We start from the raw sequence: 21357 nt of genomic DNA on the forward strand, positions 1-21357 counted from the left end.
CTAATCCTGAAACATGATCTCAAATCATGCACGTACATACATCTGAAATCCTTGCCAGACTAGGATCAAAGTTGAGTAATAGCCTGCAAGCACAAACTCTTCTTGGACATTTTACCACTATTTCTAAAGCCTTGAGTAGAGCCTAGTAACACTTTTGAAAAAACAACATTTATTTCCAATACATGGTGTAAATTGGAATGAAAGTTGTAAAATATTTTGTTATCTTGTTTGAGTTGTAACAAAAGATATATAGATCAATGCAAGATACTTTACTGTTCTGTACATGATTTTCAGTGACTTTTAGTGAAACTTCTAAAGGGAAGGGAGGGAGCAAGCACCTTAAGTCTAAGCATAACCTGACGCACTTACATTTGACATGGGGTTGTCAATCGCCTGGGGGAACAGTCTCAATTAAAACTGGTGTAAAATCTTCAACGATATCTTGGATAAGCTTGAGAAAAACATGAAGGACTCGCAAGATACCGGTGATGCCTTTTGAATGACCTCATGTAACGGAATACACTTTTTAAAAGCTTTGTTCACACGTAGCATATCAAACCACCCAAAAACAAAAGGAAAATGCAGCAACAAAAAAAGTATTGTTCATGTAATTTTCTAGCAGACAGCATTTTTTTATAAAGTAGCTGTATGCTAGTCCCCAGGGAACCAGAGCCATGCTCACTTATACAGCAGTCACAACGCTAAAATCGATTCCACACCGAATCCAAACAGACCGATTTGTGGCCATTACAGGTAATGTAATTTTTTGGTTTTGGGCTGTTGTCGTTCTGGTGTCAGTCTCATTGGTGTGACTAGATTATTTTCTGGTACACTAGATTGATACAGTATTGGATTTTCTTGATTTTGCTAATCGATTGACATTTTAGTTCTAGTGGTGGTTATTTTACCTGACGGCTAAAGAAAAGAAAGCATAAATGCTTCTTAGTAAGCAAACAGAGGACTGACAGCTTTAGGTCCACTCCGAGGGACCTGGTAATAAGGATTAATGCCTTACCAAAGGGCACTAGGGCATCGACTTGGTTTCAAACCCAGGTCGCCGGATTACGAGACCTCTGCTCTACGGACTGAGCTACCGCGCCTCCTTTGGAAAGTTTAAGTGTGAATGGGGCTTCAGGTTGAACTTCAGCCTGTATAAATGACAACCGATTTCTCTCATGAGAGGATGAGATATGGCTATCACTGGTTCCATACACTTCACCTGGCCTACATGCTAGTGTATACCATCAGACCCTGTGTAGAATACCTGCAATCACCTGGCTTAGTGAAAGTGCCTATTCTTGTTGTTCAGACCCTGCTTCTACAAATATTTCTACATATCATCTGTTTTGGCGCCTGAAGAGTGCTGCCTGTACCAGTATACAGTTTACACCTGGGTGGAGAGTGGCACAAGTAGAATAATGTCTTGCCAAAAAGCACTAGTGTAAAGCCAGGGTCCGAACAGCTGACCAAAACATCTCCAGTCAAGTGTTTAAACCACTTGACTAGGAAACGGCAAAAACGGTACCTTTAAGAATCATTCACACTGCACAGTCAAATATATCACCCTTGTATGATCTAACACAAAGGCTAGTTTTCATCAGCTCGAGTTTGCCAAATAACCCGCTATTTTAACTATCCCGGTCGCAATCCTGTTTGCAAATTAACCAGTTAATTTGCATCCTCATCAGCCTGCAGTTGCAATTAGCGGGATATTTGGTCGAGAAAATATCCTGAGAAATCTTGGTCTTGTTTCCAAAATATCCCACTATTTGGGAAATAGAGGGCCAATTTGTGCCCGTCCTAGCTAGTTTGTGATGAGGGTTATCGGTCTGGTGAAGACGCAATTTCGAGCTTAAGGACAATATCCAGAGTCTGAAAATAGTGGGTTATTTGGCAATCTCGAGCTGATGAAGACAGGCCTAAAGTCATAATGCTCCTTGCCTGAGGATAGAGCAATGTCTTAACATAGTTGTGTGGTTGAACTTGACATTAGTCACAGGAATGATTCAATCTTTCTTCCTTCCTCTTCCAATGATTGTCTTGAGCTTTGAAGGAATGAGTTAACATGAACAGATTTCTTTGGGGTATTTCAGTACCAGATGTAACATTTCTTGAAGTTGTGTCATATTTTCCTTGTTTTTTTTTTCATAGTGTTTGGAATAAAGTGAGGTTTCTTTGGGAGTATTTTTGTACTTCTCCATTAATTCTGAGATTTTCTGACTTCCTTAACAGTTCTTCATGAGTTACTTCATCACTGCTCCACATGTACTGTAAGGAATAATGAATTCAGTTTGAAATAGAAATTAGGGTTTTCAAGATACCCTTAAATTGTTCTAACATTGGTAGTTCTTTTACATAATTAGGGAGTCTGTAAATTTCTTTGCCCATATCCTTTCGTAGGATATTTTATATATTATATATAGATATATTTTGGATGAGGGATGAAGAGAATCTTTCTGCCTACATGCACTGGGAGTCCATTCCAGAGCTCTGTAACTCCATACATGTAATTCTATAAAGCTATTTGTCCAATTACTTTTCTAGAATATTTTCTAGCAACTCAAAGATTTCTGGACAAGAGAAGGAAGGAGCTTTATCATAAAGAATCTTTCTGCCCAGCGTATTTGTAACGAGGGTTCGACACAAAATATTTTCAAGCAACTCAAAGATTTCTGGACATGAGAAGGAGATTTATTCTAAAGAATCTTTCTTCCCACCGTATTTGTAACGAGGGCTCGACACAAAAGCTTACCCTAGAGATCCAGGAGATCCCAATTACTCATCAAACACAGGCTGCATCATCGATTTGGACGAAGCGCTAAAGCAAACAGGACGTCGTGCCAGTGCACGGAGTTCGTGCCGCGGCTTAATCAGGCGATCGTGCAGCTGGTATTCCCTGGTTCTTACCGACTTTGTGGGAGGCGATCAAATCATTTCCCAATCAAACTCATTCAACTTGAATTACATCTAAATTATATAGTGGGGGTTACTATTTCATCTAAGATACATAGTGACCAAAGCTAACTGTGTCATCAATATCATCCTAGAGCTGGAAAAATGTGCATACATTGTGTGCGGGTAAGCCTGAATCTGATGACCGTTGTAATAATATATCTGTAAAGCGCTTAGGCACACTGTTGTATCGATGTATTGGGCACTATATAAACACAAAATATTATCATTATTATTATCAAAACAATGGTAATAGGCCTACCTCAATGTGCACTACACTTTCTGAGGTATGACCCTGTAAGTCGAACAATCACTCCATCAAGGGATAATTATACAGAACACCCTTTTTTGTATGAGTGTAATATTAACTGACTCTATATTTTTAACTTAGTGCGGCGCCCAGGGAAGGATACGTCATCTGTTTGTAGCCAGAAGGGTGTTAACTGTGTGTAAAATGATACGAGTTAAAGCCCTTCTAGCTCCAAACAGAGGGTACATACTCTTAAAACAGAAACAGTGGGAAATAGTTGAGAGCTGGTTTCACGACAAGAAACTTAATATAAAGCGCAAAAATGATAGTTTTGTTGCAATTCATTCATTTTGTTGCATCAAACATTCACATTTCACAAATATATAGACCTACAACTTACAAAATTATCTAGTTTCTTTCTTTTTTAAAACCTTTTTTTGTACAGAACCACTCACTGGTGGAGTTCAAACACCCCCAGATATTAAATGAATAATGAATAAATTTGAACCACTTTTGTCATGAAGTCTCCCCGGCATGTCCTCTAATTGGCGCTCCTAAATCCACTCCTTCCAATTTTTGTTTCTTCTCACCTGGCCAAAAGCTCATCCTTATTACACAGCTCTGCAAAGCTCATCATACTCCAAACATACCACTATAATGTCAGTCAGCTAGTCTACATGTGCAAACTGCTATCTCAATGATTTCAACCTCTGGGATGAATTCAATTCAAGTTTAATCTTTCTTTTTGTCATTCTAGACATAATTGAGTAAACTATTGTTACATCTGATCCCTTTTGCTGCGAACAGATATTTCTGGATGTGTAATATCAACACAAGTTCTCTTAATGAAGTTTGATTTTCCTAGAACGAATTAAAGACCTCAAAGCATTTGGATTTCATTGTTAATTCTTCAGATTTTTTTAAAATATGCAATAAAAAGTGTCAAATAACACAGAAAAAAAGTGCAGGCCGGACAGCTGGATAGGAAGAGATGGGGGTATAGGAATAAAAATCAAGTTTTCTAGGCCTTAGAAAAAAATGTTACACAATAATTTAATCAGGCAAAGTTTAAAAAAAAAAAAATTGCCCACCTAAGGACAACTTATGGTCCAAATTCACAAAGGAGATTTGTCGACAAACCTTGGTTTTTGTACGTCATATGACACGTTTTTACGCGATTTTTACAAACCTGGTTTGTAAAGAACAAAAGGAGGTTTGGCGAAACAAAAGGAGGTTTGTCGACAAACCTCCTTTGTGAATTTGGGCCTATGTGTCTAAGACTTTTTCTTTTAAAAAATGTCTTGTAAAATGGTGCCCGTCTCAAATATTCTCCAGGGAGTGGAGAGCGTGTACTGTCATGAGTCAAATAGCAATTGAATCCAATGACCGGGTTAATAATAACTACAATACAAAGCACATAAAGGCATAGTATTTAAGTCTGTACATATGTGACTATCGTTCCTATGACTATTATATTATTATTGTTGTTATTATTGTTATTAATGCTAAACATATTTCTCATTGCGGATATCGTATCATAAATAATATTGTAAGCAAGCGCCTTTTATCACCTGACGAAGTGTTGGAGCGGTGCACGAAACGTCGTAATCAGTTAGATACCCTGTTGACCATACATTGCGAGACAAACGAATGTCACTAGCGATCTTATTGTTATTGTTGATAAATGTCTAACCTTGACAAATCATTCAAAGAATGGGAACCGTGAAACAGGGTTTGAATTACTGAGACTAGTATCATCTGCTGCAATTTGTAAGCCATAACATCTTCATTAGTACTAAAAGCTTTGGGGAATGCCTCCAATAAAGCTTGTAAACAGTCCCTAAATTCAATCAAATGGCGCATTCCCCCGGGGATTGAATTTGAACATTTGTACTTCTCAAAGAATCGAGAAGAAGTGTAACGCTTTAGAAAGGATTGACACATTGAATGAAACCCTTCCTAAAATGGCAGTGAAACATTCCAAAGAAATTTTACAAAACTGTAAAATGGAGTCACAATGTTTACTGAAATGACAATTATCTGATTGAAGGGGTGAATAATCTCAAGAGATTACCAACCCTTGAGTAGATTTCAAGAGTTTTGACATTTTATCATTTGCATGGATTCCTTTAAAGGTAAAGACCAGTTATGGTCATGCGATTGCATTGTGAAAAAAACATTGTGGAATCGATCAGAAAAGGTTGATCATCTAGCATCTAGCATCTGCAAGGTTCTGGAATCATCAAAATGATAAGAAATTTGGCCCATTCTTCGTAAAGTTACAAGCACTATACACAGAAAGATGTATATGGGACTACCCTATATCTCTCACAGACCATGAGAGAAACAAATTTACCAAATATATGAATTAGTAGGCGGTTTCCCGGCAAATTTTTTATCATCATGTACAATAGTCAAAACATATTCTTTCACATGATTGGTAATGAGAGCTTCCATTTCAATTTTTGAAATTGGGGCGTTTCCAATACTGGTCTTTACCTTTAAGCCAATGAAAGCTCATGGAGATGATCTACATGTTCGTTATTTTTACCATGATAGCCAAGACTTTCAAAATAAAATATCTCATGGCAAGTTTTATAGGCTTGTCCAAGTCACTACTTGAAATGTGCAAACATTACAACGATGTATTATGTAATTCACACACAATTTCTATTGGATATACAATGGAATATTGAAATTGTTCTGGACTTGATTTTTTGTAAGTCTCTGCAATCATGTATTATTTAGAAATGAATTTTGTTTGTCTGATGGTAGAAGGTAGCTACATGTATCAGAGGTCCTGTACAAATCTAACATACTATTGCACAAAACAAGAGAAATTCTTGAGCAGCTAACTTTCCAGATCCTCAAAAGTTCTATGCCAGAGAATACTTGAATGACATCACTGAGGTCTGTTATTCACAAATGATTATTACAGCGAAGATATTGGTAGCCAGCATTTGATAAAAGTTTCTGGTTGTACAGGAAAGTTATGGTTTGTCATGGTGAACTGTCTCAATATCAATGATTAGACCCTTTCACCTTCTTTTTTTTGTTTTGTTTTTTGTTTCTCCTAATGACCAGTGTTGTATTGATTAAACACTTATCATTTAGTCTCAGTCAGAAATCATAAGAAAACCTTACACCCCCCCCCCCCCCATTCCCTCGACAAGTCAAAAAAGAGCAACTCCTGCATGTAAATCTTGTTCACTCCAGATTGTAGACAAACACTAAAAAGGAGTTAGTCATAAACTCACCAAGAAATATGAATTCTCTCTCACTCAGTATAAATCCAATAGAGTTTTCCACCTCTGGATATCTGTATAATGCGCAGAATAATGTCTTTCAAACAATGGTTTCACAGGTATAATCTCCCTCCTTCCAGTACAATAAAAGCTGTCGCACTTGACATCTCTTTCCCTTCCTTAGAATGCGATTCCTCCGCGTCTTAGAACGAGATAAGGCCTCTTAAGCAGGTGAAGTGTAATGATCTGGCTTACAAGACTTAAACCAGACTGGTAATTTCACACTAACTGTCACGGATCATTCGCGCTGCTTGTTCTCTCTCTCCCGCTCTCTCTCTCTTCTCTCTCTCCCTCCAATTAATTTGGGGGAACAATTTAGAGCTCGTCAGAAGAAAGGCCGCCGGGTGAGGAATGCTGGTGGAGCGGACCCTGATGTCAACTGCCGATTTTGCCAGCGCCTTGGACCAAATGTCACGACATACATTCCCCGGGCTTCTCGCTTTCCTTCTTGGATTTCTCCTTCCCCTCTTGCTCTCGATTCCCATCCTCCACGTGGCTTTCTTTGTTTTCACTATGAAGCATTTCATTCTTCCCCTTTGATATTTACCTCACATCTTTTGTTAGGAATCAAAAGTATAGTATTTCTTTGAAACTTCTTTCGAATCCAGTTCTGATATGTTAAAATTAGGTCATGGTTAATCAATCCAGCCATTCAAACCTTATCTTGTGAAAGGTAACTTTGATTCAAACTACCACTCTTATAGAATAAACAATTTCTCAGATTTTTTATTTACTTCTTATTTATTGTCTTTCCTTATTTATTACCTGATGTTAACACTTCCATATTTAGTACAATCCTATTAGATTTCATCTGTTATCATCTGCTCCATCTTTCCCTTCTTCTCTTCTTCATTCCTTCCCTCTTCTTTTCCTATATCCTCCTTCTTTTCTCCATACCTTCAAATCTGATCTTCTCCTTTTTCTTTTACTCTGATCCCTCAATCACCTCTTTCATCTCTCCCACCCCATCCTTCTCTCTCTCCCTCCATCCCTCCTGCTCACAGCTGGTCCCATAGTCCAAACAACTTTCTCTGCCCAATGCCCCAACCTACTGTGCCGTCTCCGCACGACACCACATGCCCGCCATAATTCCCTAATATTTTTTAATACTCGCAATATAATTGAACACCTTGAAAGCAAGGATAGAATGGGCAAAGGGTGCACCTCAGTCACACTGCCAAACCAACACCAGACTGATCGAAAATCACATTACCATGAATGGCCAAGAGTCATGGTAATGTGATTTTCGATCGGTCTGGTGTTGGTCAACTGGAGTTGGTCTTGTCGGTGTGACTGTGGTCATCCAGTGGAGAAAGTGAGCCAGAGTTGAAATTATGTAGGCTGCGGAGGTGCATACCGACTGATTATGTGTGTGTATTTTGGGACACAATATGTGGCAGAGATGTTTAAAGGTCCCTGGTACTAACTAAAATCATTTTATTCTCAGGCAGTATAACGATAATACTCGGGCAATCACCATCTGTCTCTTCATTCAAAAAGGGACTTACCGTAACACATTTCTTTTTGTAATCCAGATTTTTAGGATTCTGAAAGTTTCCATTTTTGTAGGATTCTTCTTGTTAGCGCTTTGGGTTAGTCTGGGAAGAGCGCAGTGCAACTTTGGATATTAATCATAATAGTCAGTAGTCATTAATTTAACATATGATCATCCTCGTATGGTGTTACTATTTTAATATTTTCTCGGCTTATTCCGTTTAACCATCAATCCAACAAATCTTGTATCATACATGTAGTATCACATCAAATTGAACCCACTTAATGCTATAATTTTGGATCTAATATAACTGAACAGACTGGCCACATTTAATGACGCTATCTAGCATGCTGAGTTATTTACTCTTCTCGTTCTGCAACACTGGCGATAAACCAATTACGTGTTAACAACGGAAAGGCAATAGCGGGTGAATTAAACTAGGGCATCAAATTTGATAAGTTCTATGTTACGATATGGATTATGTGATAATTACAGCTCCGATACCAACATTCGATCTCATTAATCTATCTTGAAGTAGGGAATGTGTTGCAAAATATTCTGAAATGAAGCGCGGGCATCAATTCCTATCCCCGTCCAATTCACCCCCCCCCCCTTTTCTCCACCACCCACCACCACAAAAAGGAGAAGCATTAAGGCCCTCTAAAATCATGCTTCTTTGGGCGCGTTTATCGGGCTTGCCACTAGATATGTACATATCGTACCCCACTATACGATCGTGATTTACAGGATGTCGCGTTTATCGTCCCTTCACGATTCAAAATAAAGGCCTCGTGTCTGCCCAGCTGTTTTGACCCGGGAAGCAGACAGTTTCTCGGAGGTCAACTTCACACACATGCTTGTACACAACACCTGGGTGGTCCTATTTGTATGTGAGGTTCAAAACAGCTTTGCGTTTATCATCTCTCAGAAACGTGATTCTTGCTGTATGTCAAATTCAAAACGCACCTTTTTGCGTCTTTAGATATGCCCATATCTAAAGCCCTCTAAAAAAGGCTTTGCGTTTATCACCTTCTAAATTTGCCTGAAAGACGTTTGAGAAACCTGCTTCTAGCCAAAAATCTGGTCGATAAACGCAACCTATGTCTAATGTTCTAGCATCTGATTTCATCAGCATACACTGTAGATCCAGAAGGGCGTTAAAACTCATATCATTTAACACCAGGTAACGCTTCTGGCTCTCAACAGACTATAACAAATTCATGAAGTTTCACAGGGGCATGACTGATGAGGTGAAAAGATTGTAATTTCACTCCATTATCTTTATAAATTATTGAAGAAAATATTAAATTCAGGCTCCACGTCATATAGAAAGTTGAAGATTACTACTCAGTAGATATTGACTACATGAACATCACTTGCATTATTTAATAGGCTGATCAATTGATTATCGTTTCATCCAGGCACTGCTCCGACTACTCTACAACCATCGCATCTGTTGAGGGCCAAAACAGCATTGATTCTTAGTGGAAAGGACGAGTTAACGCCCTTCTGGCTCCAAACAGACGATATTATCATTGGTTTTAAGGCCTCATAAACATGCTATAGCCATCTTCCATCAACACCCACACCCATGTGCACTGTTCACACAGCTTCAGCCTTGTTCACACATAATATTTAATCCAATTCTTCCTATTTCAGACTAAAAATGTAGTCAATCCCTAACCCCTATTGACGAATGGAAGATGTAAAGACCTGATTAATTATAATCAAATCATTGGCATCGTAGATTTTAAAAAATAAAAAAAAATCAATCCTAACATTTCTTGCCGTGAAAAATGGCTGTAGTTTGTGAATCACAAAAGTTTGATCTTGTGAAATCTTCTAGCTTTACCGAGTGTATTTGTAAGAATCATATGCTATGCATGTAGGTTTCATCATATGAATGAACATAGTAAAATATAACAATAATTATGTGTGAACTGGTTTGTCATTACACCTACATTGTACCCTGCATGTGGCTAGCTATTATTCATATGCACTTAATGCCACACTTAATGCAAGACCAATAAAACTTGATCTTCCTTCCCACCCTGCAGCCCTCTCTAATACTCCAGCCTTCATCATCCATCCATCCATCCAACCATCGCCCACTTGAAAGCGATACCTGCATCCTACACCAGCCAGCCCTGCCCTGCGTGAGGTATGCCTACCTTGGGGCATGGCTGGCGAGAGGATGTTCATTATAGGAGGAACAGATTGGATAAACAGTGGGATATTAATAAATCAAAGAGCAATAGTCAATGTTTGCTCTCTTGCTTGTCCGATGAGTCATGCGTGATCGACTTCAAAGAAAACAAACAGGATCTAGGGGTAGCCCCTCCCACCTTTATGTTTTTGTTTTTCGCAAGAATTCTACTTTCATTTTGAAATCTGTCACTCTGTATCCAACCATCCCTCTCATCAAGTCTTATTTCCAAAACTTGGTTCAATATACTTATTCTATACAGTTAGGTCAACAAGAGTATACAAAAATTAGCAATTTGTCTTTTTGTATGAATGTATGTCTATTTGTATTAGGGCTGTGCACAACAGTGTAATTAGGTACCCGAGTACACTCCCAGGCTCACAGGCGAATACTCGAATATTCGGACGCCATGTTTTTTTATAATTTTTTTAATTTTTTTGAATTTTTTTGATTTTTTTTTGATTTTTTTTGAATTTTTTTTATTTTTTTTTAATTTTTGGATTTTTGGATTTTTTTTCTTTTTTTTCTTTTTTTGCCACTACCATACCACTCGGCAGTTTCTCAGGTCCCTCACTGAAAACGCATGCAACTTTACTTTGAGTTGCAGTTGAAGGCGCCGATTTAATAAGAATAATAACAGTAAACAATGCTGTTTTAAAAACCAAAGATGGCAGAATAATCCATTTTCCTCCAAGTCCAAACAGAAATCTGGACATATGGTCCCAGTTTCTGAAAGGTGAGTTTGACAGTGCTCGAGTTGGGAAACATTTTTACCGACGGTACCATGCCAGCGGACGCCGCTCTCCCTGGCACGGGTAAGCGTGGGCCTGGACATTTTTTTTTTTTTTTTTTTTTTTTTTTAATTTTTTTTTTTTCGGCCGAAAATTCGGGTACTAAAAATCGTACCCGAGTAGTTGTCAACCGTGCGGGTACACGAGCATTCGACTACCCGTCGCAGCCTTAATTTGTATATCCATAACCCATGTAAATACCACAAATTTCCATTGTTAAATGGACAATAAATTGAAACTCGTCATCGTCATTACCATCATCATAACATATCTGTTGAGAGCCGAAAGGGTGTTAACTCATTTATGCTTACATAGATAGAATGCCCTTCTGGCTTCCAGCTCATAATCATTTATCTCTTATTACAAATGGAAATGAATATGAGGCAAAGACAGGCCTAAAGAAGAAAACAAGTCTCTCCAATGCATGAATTATAAATTTTGCAAACTAATTGTCTCTTGACAGAGAGGGGGTAGTTCATCTAATTTGATAACACACACACACACTGATGCTTGAGAGCAAATGAAATATTTACTCTCCATACCCTGCCCTGCACAACTTTAAATAATCAAAATCATAAAATATAGTGTGGATAACTAGATAATGGCATTGATTAATCATATGTCTAATATATTTTTAAAAAGGAGAAATGAGATGTAATTGATTTAAGCATAGTTTACTTTAGATATGAAACAGGATGACATCAATCATTGTCTGCAAATCAGAGAAAATTTGAAAATGAAACAAAGTGAGAATTTTTAACTACCAGTGCACAAGCAAATCAAACATCTGACCCCCTTCTCCCACCTCTGTAAATTTTTGTTTGCATGATTGTAAGAGCTTCTTTTCAATTTATGATTAGACTTATCAAAGTGAAATTTCATCAGTGACTTTTACATAATAAAGTGTTTTGTTATCGTACGTTTATTTCCCAAAGCTTTCTAGAGTGGCAGCAATGCATTCTTTCACCCCCCCCCCCCCCCCTCCTCCAAATCAAGTTTATGGCAACAAATCAGATTGTATTCCAAGGGTTACCTGACACAAATTCCATTCCAATAAGGGTTGCAACCGGACCCTTTTCCCAAGCAAAGTCCTTAACGGAGGCACTCATTTCAGCACAGTGGAGGCGTGCTATACCGCTGTGAGTCAAACAATTATTAAAATCATGGACCTTGCACTCATTTATTATATTGGTTTCTCTTAGCTTGCCAAATTACAACTAAAAGGTCATTCATTTCATGAAGTGTCCATTTACAATGTACAAGTAGGGAGTGGGTGTTTATGAGATGTCTTTCTAAATTAATACGTAGGCCTACTTCTTAGTCTTAGCGATTCACAATTTGAGACATACATGTACAGATAGACAGAAGGCAACAGAAGTTGCAGGAGTGTGCGATTACGAGATGCCATTTTAAGCTAATACATAGGTATATTTCTTATCTTAGGGATTCAAAATTAGTAACTATCATAAATAGAAAGGAAGCAATAGCAGAAGTTTTCTGTAAGAAGGAAACAATAGGACTACATTTTAGCAAATAGTGTGGAATAATAAAAATAGGAACAATGAAAGTATCATTTTTCCATGCCATTTGCTCTAATCCAACTCTTCATTGTACATGGCACATGGTACAATGAACGTCGATTACAAAACTGCAGATGAAGTCGATGTATAGTGAAGAACAAAACAAAACTTGATTTACAACAACAAAAAACAACACAAAAATACTTGTTGTCGAGCCTGGCCACTGTTCACAATACAGACAATCTTTTGCCTAATATCACAATATTACAGCATTTTGCTCTAGATGTTGAAAGATTTGAAGGATGACCATTCATCAAACAGTGGCTTTCCGGACTCTGCAATCACCTAGCAACACAAGATTTTGGGCAATGCGATGAAAGTTTCATCAATCCTGAAATACTGTTGAATTTATCCATCATGACACGATATTTCAAACATGGATTCCACGGGGAAAAAGGTCAATGTCAAAAGTACTTGTCATCATACTTTGCTTGAATCCTCCAAAATCTTTCAATTTTGAAGTCTGAGCTTTTTTCAAATGGGGGAAGGGGGATTTGAATGGGCTAACATGAGGACAATATACATGTTTTTCTATCGATTTTCATTACACTCAGCAGAGCTTCATACTTCAAGTGCTCTGTATTGAAGTATATGAGTAAGCATCCTTCTGGCTCTCAGCAGACATGTATCTTATATTCTGTCAGCAAAGGAGCCAGAAGGGCGTTAACTTGTCCAGTACTGAATTCTCTCAGTCCCATGGGCTTAAAGGTATAGTTGAGTATTGGTAATTTCCAAAGTGCCCCTCCAAAACAGATTTGGTTTATTTCAGTACCATATGAAAGATCATCGAAAAAAACATGGGAGATGATAATAATTCCAAATCAAATGCTCTAATTGTTGTGCAATTTGCTTTCAAAACATTATATAAAAGTGTTTGACGTCCGGACATCACTTTTGACTTTCGACGGTTTATTTTTTGAATTTACGTGTTTAGCTCCCTCTATGTCATTTAACAACCAGCGTATTTACAACGAGTGTTTGAGTTCGTTGGTACGTACAGTACTACAGGTAGCTAGCAGGCGGGTATCCGACCGCGCGCTAGTAATACAGTACAGCTGATCAATTCCAATACGCTGCTTTCACGTAAAGTATAACACACACAGCTCATATCAGATTATCACCGGCGCCGATCGAACGCGAGACAGCTACAGACAAGCTTTGATTGAAATACGATAACGAGATCGAGATTGGAAAAGGAGCTCGAGGTCACGGACGATGGCCGACTCGGACTCAGCTAGTGCTAAGCCTAAGGACAAGGCTAAGGCTACGCTAAATCGGAATAAGACTAAGTAAGACGGTAAGAGGAAGGAGAGAAACAAGCAATGGCAGCTCGACCATCCGGCCCAGAGGAGGCGCGGGAGTGGCTGTGAACAAGGCCAGGGTACGGCGGAGAAACTTCGCGAGCTGCAGGCGGCCTTCTCGTTGCCGAGTCTAGAGGATGCAATAGACATGCCAGCTCACTGAGAGGTAAGTTGAAATGATATACGCCCCACTGCATTGGGTAGGCCTACCGTTTTAATTTGATCTAGTCTAGAGACTAGATGCATGGAATCGGCAAATTTAAGAAATTACGTTTTGTTATCTCTTGCCTTGGATTTTTAATTCAGATTTCATGAATCATATGATATTGATAGTCTAGCCTAGGTCTACAGTAGACCGAAAGCTTCAGTCTCTATATCGTCGGTTGTTCCACTGAGACTACGTCTGGCTCCACTAGACCTCCTGATGAATTTGGTTCAAATGAAAATATTGGAAGCATATGCGATCCTACAATATTCGTTGTCGCGTTGAAATCGAGTCTAAAGTGATGAAATTGTAAATAATAATCTCTTTATGGGGTATACTATAACTCTCTCTCAAGGTCAATATATTAATTCAGCTATACAACAAGCTACAATTGACCGATTGGCTATTACCTTTTTGAAATTATATATCACAACTACATATTCCGGGATTTTTATGGTAGCACTAGCAGCTACCGTTGTACGACCGTAGGCGCTATTTTAAATTTATCAAAATTTACCGGGAGCACCGGTAAATTTTTATATTCAATTTTTTTCGAAAGCAGAAGTGTTTTAGGAGCTAAATTTTCTAGTGCTTATAATACTTCCACAGGGGCATCCAAATATATCAAAATTGTAAAGAATCACTATCCACCCAATTTTCAAAATTTCCCAAAACTTTGTAATAGACCCTACCTTTAATGTCCCTCGTTACAACTGCAGTTTTCTTTGTAATGATGACGTGCAGGGCTAGTCAACCGGGTAAACATCCTGCTCTTTTTAAAAGTCGACAAGGTTATACTATAGCTTGCTTGAGATGTGACTGTCTCATCTATATTTATCTCTACCAAAGAGTGTCTCAACTTCACATACATGACAGAGAACCAATGCATCAGTTATTAGTCATGCAAATTCCAAATCTGGCTAGCTGTGATAATTATTAGAGAATGCCATCTTCAAAATAATTTCTTTTGGTGATTTAAAATCTGAATGTTTTTTACTTTGTGAATGACTTTCGTTTCTTCACTTTTTACAGATATGAAGAACAGACAACACAATCCATCCCCAGCGAAGAAATTCCAAGCAGCAGTAGGGGAATTAGCAGGTGAATAGTACAAGTCACCTTTGACCGCAAATTCATGGAGAACTTGGCCTACTCTGCTGATTTGCTCGCTTCAGGTAGGATTCTGTATACATGTACGAAAGGCTCTGTAAATTGAGAGGAATTTAATGAGAATGCGTTCATTACGTACATGTTTGCAAGATTGAGCTCTTTTTCGGTTATGACCTATAAAATTGGGACATATCAGCAGGTCAAGATAATGCATCTTATTTGCTCATGTGTATGACATGGGATTTTCAATATTGATTTTGTGGTATGAAAATAATGAAATGCCCTATCACTTATATCAGTTTTTATTTTGTTTTCATAATTCCTTAGGCACACCAGCATGCTCGAGTGTTTCCACAACCATATACTGATGTATGCTTCCAAGCGGTATTCCTTTGAGTAAGTATTTTTAGTATCATTTTGTATGTTTGAAGTAAGATTGTCTGTGGAAAAGTTGAAACATATCATTACAGTACGGTTACAGTTACAATATCATATTTTGAAGCAAATAGCAAAGTTAATGAGAAATTATGAATGACATCTATATAAATGCTGAAATCACTTTTGGATGCATGCAGAGTCTTGAAACAGCAGACTTTGTATCGTACTTGTGTCGGTACCTGATGTTAAGTCAAGTTGGAGTGGTTGTAGCAGGGAAATACATGTAACTACCTTTAATTAAGAGTCAATAATTTACAACACAAATCCAGAACTGAAGTGAATGGCTCGTATTCACAAAGGAGGTTTGTACAAACCATGGTTTGGCCAAGGTTTACATCTATGGAATGCCATTTGTAAACTGATGGAGAAGGAATGTAAACTCCATACTTGTTAACAATGTTAAATTACAATTTACGGTATGCGAGCAGCATTCCATAGATGTAAACCATCGTCAAACCATGGTTTGTACAAACCTCCTACAAACCTCCTTTGTGACTACGGGCCAATGAGTCTGAGATTTGTCTAAAGCATTTACTATTCATTCATCATGGTAGTGGTAATACCAATTGTTTGTCTTATCCATCCAGCTACCCAGCAAACCGGGCAAGGAATTTGCTTGCGGTCATCGACTACATGGCACACAAGGACAGGCCCGACCAGATTGATGAACAAGGCAATACAAAGTGAGTGGAAATTAGAAAGAAAGAAAAAAAGGTTTTCTTTTCTTTCTTGTTTTTCCTATTTTTATTTGTACATTTTTTTTTAGATGGACAAGGCAATCCAAAGTGGGTGGAGTAAAAAAAAAAAACATGATTTTTTTGTTTTCCCTTTGTAGTTGGACAGGGCAATCCGAATTGGCAGTTCTTTCCCATGAAATTTATCAATTTTGGGGAAATTATTAAATATCTAATTGTCCTTCCTGGGAACGCCCCTTTTAAATCGCCAAAATATGACGTCATCTAAAGAAGTTGTCCCTGTACACGACGCACATCTAAATTATGTAGATGACGGACTGTAAGCTGATGGTTTGTCAATCATGCTGCTGATTTTGGACCCTAAATGCGGACTTGGATTCAGTGTAATAATATACTTGGTGTGTAATGCAAGGTTCTGGAGTCATCAAAATCATCATAAATTTGGCAGAGTTTTGGTAAAGTAACAATCACTTACACAGAAAGATGTATATGGGACAACACACATGGTGTCGGCCTGTCGGGGCTAGTACTACCCTGATTTCCTTATCTTTCTATGCTCATTACTCAGCCAGTATACATTTTCTTCCAAAATTGTTTGGCACATGACATTTATTTGTAATCTTGAACATTCAGTGTAAGTTTCGTTAGATTCTGTGAGAATTCATTTTCTTTTTTTACCAGAACTCAAGTTTATCTTTAAGAGATATGAATCATTTCCAATTGACAAGAATGAGTGTGCATATAATGCAACTTGTTACATTTTGCATGTTCTTTTATTTTATGATACAGATATGTTGCAGTATGGTCAAAGCGTGCCAACAACTACGTGGCCCGGAAGGAGAAGGTCCCCAAGACCTACCCCTACATGTATGTACAAGGACTCATCGGTGCGATACTGGAACGCAGAGAACAGGACCAAGGACCACTGTTCTCGAAGGCTGTTCTGCTCCCTGATGACCCTAGACACACAAGGCCCCGGCTTGCACCATTTCCTCCACCACAAGTTGATGTGATCCTAGCCAAGAGACTAGGCCGATTAGAGAAATCCATGTAATCCTCTGTAGTGAACATTTGGGATTGTCTGACTTGAGAACTGCTTTTTTTCGAGCAGAGACTAAGGGATCCAAATGGCGTCCTTCCGTCCATCCTCCGTGACTGTACACAAATTTGAATGAAGTCTAATGTGAAATCTTACCTGCAAAAATCAATTAGGGTTGCTAACTTTCCAACCCTGCATCTGTTTGTAACCATACTTGATTGGTAGATGCCCTTTATTGGCCTCCATGATATTCTGGAGTTGAAGGTCACATAAGTAGGTCAAAGGTCAAATGAGGTTCATTGTTGCATGATTGCATGCAAGACTCTTAATCGCCTCGATTTAATTTGTCCATGTGGCATGTTTTTAGGCTATCTTGAGGATTGGTTGGAACTTAACATTTTGGACTCATTTGGTTGCTAATGATTTTGTGGTCCGGAGGTGAAAGATTGCATGGCTTAGCATTACGAGCATGTATTCTTGATATGTCAGAGACCCTTTGACAAAATACCACCAAACTTGATACTAGAGTGTCCCTGGGGATCATGGGGATGTGGTTATCTGGAGAAAAAAAATCACATAACACATGATATACATGTACCAGAAATAAATTGTTATTGTTGCTAGATTAGCCACCATGCTTGGCACTTGTATATTGTATTACAATAAGAGGTTGGCAAGTTTACAAATGGAAGAAATGTAGGAATATAAAAGACAAATTGTGACATCAGTGTATAAAAGCTCTATGTGATTTATACAATTCATAATTTGTGATAAAATCAGTGCTTGCTCATGTGGAAATGGTGGATATTTCAATTTGTATCTATTTGGCAACCTATATTCCTTGAAGAAGTTACGGTAGTAATTATAAAATTTACAGCCAAGAGGTCAAACCATGAGTCAACAATGTGTTTGGTTTTAGTGACTGTGCATGTAACTGAGGTGACAGTCGATCATGAAAAAGACTATACTTCGGAACCTGTTGAAAATCAACATGGACAGAAGAAAGATTTGTAGAATATCTTATTGTAAATAGTCTTCATTTTTTGTTTAATGCAATCAATGTGACTAAAATAATGCAAGCGAAAAAGAGAAATGATCACAAGACAGCAAAACAGTTGGTTTCATGCATCATTTGAATCAATGAACGTGAATCAGCTCAACGCCAAAGTATTGCGGTTCAAGGTTATACCATCAAGAGATATGCTGCCTGTAACTACTTTGTAGTTTGAAAGGGTGTATAAAGGAATAAGGATACAGTTGGGCAGGCGAGTCTTTCTGTTGGTCTATTGTAAAAAACTGGGTCAAATTTTTTTGCAAATTGTAATAAAACTTGGTATACCGATTGACCCGAGGGTGTGCAAGACACATTTGTTGTGTCTGTCTGTTAAGGTACCTCCATGGTAACCAAGCTTTGCACAAAGAATACAATTTTGTTTTAATAATCTTGTGGAGCATATTCTTTCCAAGTTTTAGCAATTTTATAGTTTTGGTATCTTTGATGAGGCATTATAATAACAGTATAAAACTCAATGCATGTGCAGTGTGTAAAATAAGTATGTGAGCAAACTATTGGAAGTAGTTTGATCGATTCATATGAAACTCAGTACACACAACGCAGAATTGTCTTTTGTGTGCGTATAGGACATGACCAGTTTTGAAATGTCTGTGCTATTTTTTTGAAAAACCTTATGTTGGATGTTAATCACTTGAGGTGATATTCATAGTCGAGCATTAGGGAAGATGAAAGACATATATGTACCTAACTATACTTAATTTTGTGCTGAAACTGATATGATTCAGGATTTGAGATCGATATGGAGTACGTATACATGTATACTCGTACACATTAAGGAAAAGAATCACTCAGACAATTTTTAAAGCATTTATATATAAAGTAAGATGTGAAACTTAAAAGATAAAACCAGTTATGGTCATGCGACTGCATTGTGAAAGGATTGTTGTGGAATCGATCAGAAAAGGTTGATCATCTAGCATATAAGTCTTGGTGTGTACTGCAAGGTTCTAGAATCATCGAAATGATAAAAAAATTGGCCCAGTCTTGGTAAAGTTACAAGCACTGTACACAGAAAGATGTATATGGGACTACGCACAAGTGCGTGACACATGCGTTATATCTATCAAGTCCAAATAGATATAATAATTTACCAAATATATCAATTAGTAGGCAGTTTCTCGGCAAAATTTGTATGATCACGTACTAGTCAAAACATTGTGTGCGGGCAAGCACTGAATCAAATGACCGGGGTAATAGTATATTTGTCAAGCGCGTAGAAACATTACTGTTATAGATACTTTTCTTTGGTAAACTTATCTACACATTGCCTATAGAGTATGTCAAGTTTTTATGAAAGACACAAGATAAGATGTATATAAATAAGCAGTAACTAATAAGTAACAAGACATGGTGGTATACAAATAAAGTATATTGCTCCTTCTTAATGACGACGGTTAAAGTTGTCATAGCGATAGATGCTAAATAAAAATGTGCCTTTTTTAATACACATGATCTGTTTGTATGCAATGGTTGGAATCAACATCACGTTTAAATATTGCCTTCAGTACAGCAAGTATAATTTGTATTCATCTCAATAATGTTGTGTAAATTTAACTGTTAGTTATGGCCGAATAAAGCTTTCAATGTACACCATAAAAATATGTTATGTATCTTCATTTTAGCATTACTATAATTATATTAAAATCTTATGTCTTTACACATTTACAAGTTATCACGTACTGACGTAGGTCATGCAATACACAGGCACTGTAGAACACAACTTATTTACAAGAAGTTACAATCACTTTTTTTTTTAAACTTTACAATTGCATGCAGTACCAAAATAAGAATACTGAAAAACACTGCATTGTGGACAAGTATGAATCAAGTAAGATGTTAAATTAATTCACTACTGTTATTCATTATAGTATACTGATACAACAATTTTTAATATTTTGTTTAATTTATTTCTTTTTATTTCTCCACTTTCCCTTTAGCCATGTACCTTCATGTTGTTATATATGTTAAAGGTGTCGCTCTGGACCTATAACATATGATAAGACAAAAAATCCACCAGTTATTTCTGATTTCTATCAAATTTTTAGATTTTGTGTTGTTGTTGTTGTTTGGTATTATCGGCGTTTCATTCTTTTTTAGAATATTTACGCCTTTCACTTTATTTCTTTTTTTTCTTCTATTTTTGGTACTATTTGTCAATTCATATTCATCTCTTTTTTTTGGATAATATAATCTCAGATCTACTGGTCCATGAAAACCCCTCACCGCAATTGGCACCTTCCTGCCAGACCGGCGCGGTACATTGCGCAATCTTCTCGGCCATCATTGGCCTAGGCAACTCTGGTGCCGGTGAGAGGATTCTGGGGTAGATCTTTTGAGTCTCTTGTTTGGGGTTTACCGTCCTCAATCCGTCTTTACTCTTTCTTACCTTTTCTCTTCTAGTATTTTTCCATTTTGTAAAACCTTATTTTTCTATCAAAGTGGGTATCAACATCTTAGGGCATTTGGTTGTCGTGCGATATGTGCCAAAAAAAAATGTGGATTTAGTAATTCCTTTTTGAATGAAACATGGATTTAGCTTCTTTTGGAATTGAATGGATTTAGCTCCTTTTGGAATGAAACTGTAATAATGTTGTTTACTTTCTTTTCGAAAGGTTATATTTATGTGTGATTTCACTATTATTATTTAAAAGGAAAGGTTTGCTGCTAAATTTGAATAAAATTTCAGTGACTTTATTGAGAAAATATGATTTATTTTTTATTTTTTAGGTACAATAACATGTTTCATTCCAAAAGGAGCTAAATCCACGAAAATAAAAAATCAAAAAATTTAGTAAAAATCAGAAAAGCCGAAGGGAAGATTTTTTCTTATCATTATTGGCAGATAATCAGGTCCATGCAGGGTGACACCTTTAACATATATAACAACATGAAGGTATACATGGCTAAAGGGAAAG

The 21357-nt window shown here is 37.4% G+C and overlaps 1 protein-coding gene across 1 annotated transcript; it reads left to right on the forward strand.

Annotated features, from left to right (window-relative positions):
• The first annotated feature begins 13282 nt into the window (after positions 1 to 13282).
• On the forward strand, positions 13283 to 19103 carry LOC105442625. Its single transcript, XM_030978111.1, has 5 exons — positions 13283 to 14046; positions 15118 to 15260; positions 15523 to 15591; positions 16221 to 16316; positions 17118 to 19103. Exons 3-5 carry the CDS (start codon positions 15533 to 15535, stop codon positions 17380 to 17382), a joined length of 420 nt encoding a protein of 139 aa, XP_030833971.1. The 5' UTR covers positions 13283 to 14046; positions 15118 to 15260; positions 15523 to 15532; the 3' UTR covers positions 17383 to 19103.
• The last annotated feature ends 2254 nt before the right edge of the window (positions 19104 to 21357 follow it).

This window comes from Strongylocentrotus purpuratus, unplaced genomic scaffold (assembly GCF_000002235.5).
Source record: "Strongylocentrotus purpuratus isolate Spur 01 unplaced genomic scaffold, Spur_5.0 spur5_scaffold_1, whole genome shotgun sequence".
Lineage (NCBI taxonomy): Eukaryota > Metazoa > Echinodermata > Echinoidea > Camarodonta > Strongylocentrotidae > Strongylocentrotus > Strongylocentrotus purpuratus.